The sequence below is a fragment of the Cariama cristata genome, unplaced genomic scaffold (genome assembly GCF_000690535.1).
Source record: "Cariama cristata isolate BGI_N322 unplaced genomic scaffold, ASM69053v1 scaffold17577, whole genome shotgun sequence".
In the NCBI taxonomy this organism is placed as follows: Eukaryota; Metazoa; Chordata; class Aves; order Cariamiformes; family Cariamidae; genus Cariama; species Cariama cristata.
The window spans coordinates 38676-38919 of record NW_009628540.1 but is presented as its reverse complement, the minus strand read 5'-3'; the positions used below and the strand labels follow the sequence as shown (position 1 = coordinate 38919).

Sequence of the window (244 nt, the reverse complement as noted above, 5' to 3'; positions counted from 1 at the left end):
TCCCTCGCTGCCTCCGCTGGCTGCACCTTCCCGTGAAACCCCAGCATCCCACTAAGCAACTCCCCACTTTCCTCCGCAGGATGAGCAGGAGGAAGAGGAGGCCTTTAACCAGAAGCACGCCCTTCAGAAAGCCAAAGAAGTCAGCCCCATGTCTGCCCCAAACATGCCTGCTATCGAGTGAGTGACCCCCCCCTACACCGCTACCCCCCTGTCTCCCCAACCCCCAGCCCACCTGGGTTTCTCA

At 60.7% G+C, this 244-nt stretch overlaps 1 protein-coding gene across 1 annotated transcript in view; it reads left to right on the top strand.

Annotated features, from left to right (window-relative positions):
* Positions 1 to 244, top strand: part of LOC104165283 (voltage-dependent R-type calcium channel subunit alpha-1E-like) — a gene marked incomplete at both ends in the record, with an annotated part of 58677 nt that overhangs the window by 19764 nt on the left and 38669 nt on the right. Inside the window, 1 exon segment of the mRNA XM_009704861.1 lies at positions 80 to 177. Within this exon segment, the coding sequence (XP_009703163.1) occupies positions 80 to 177 (98 nt within the window).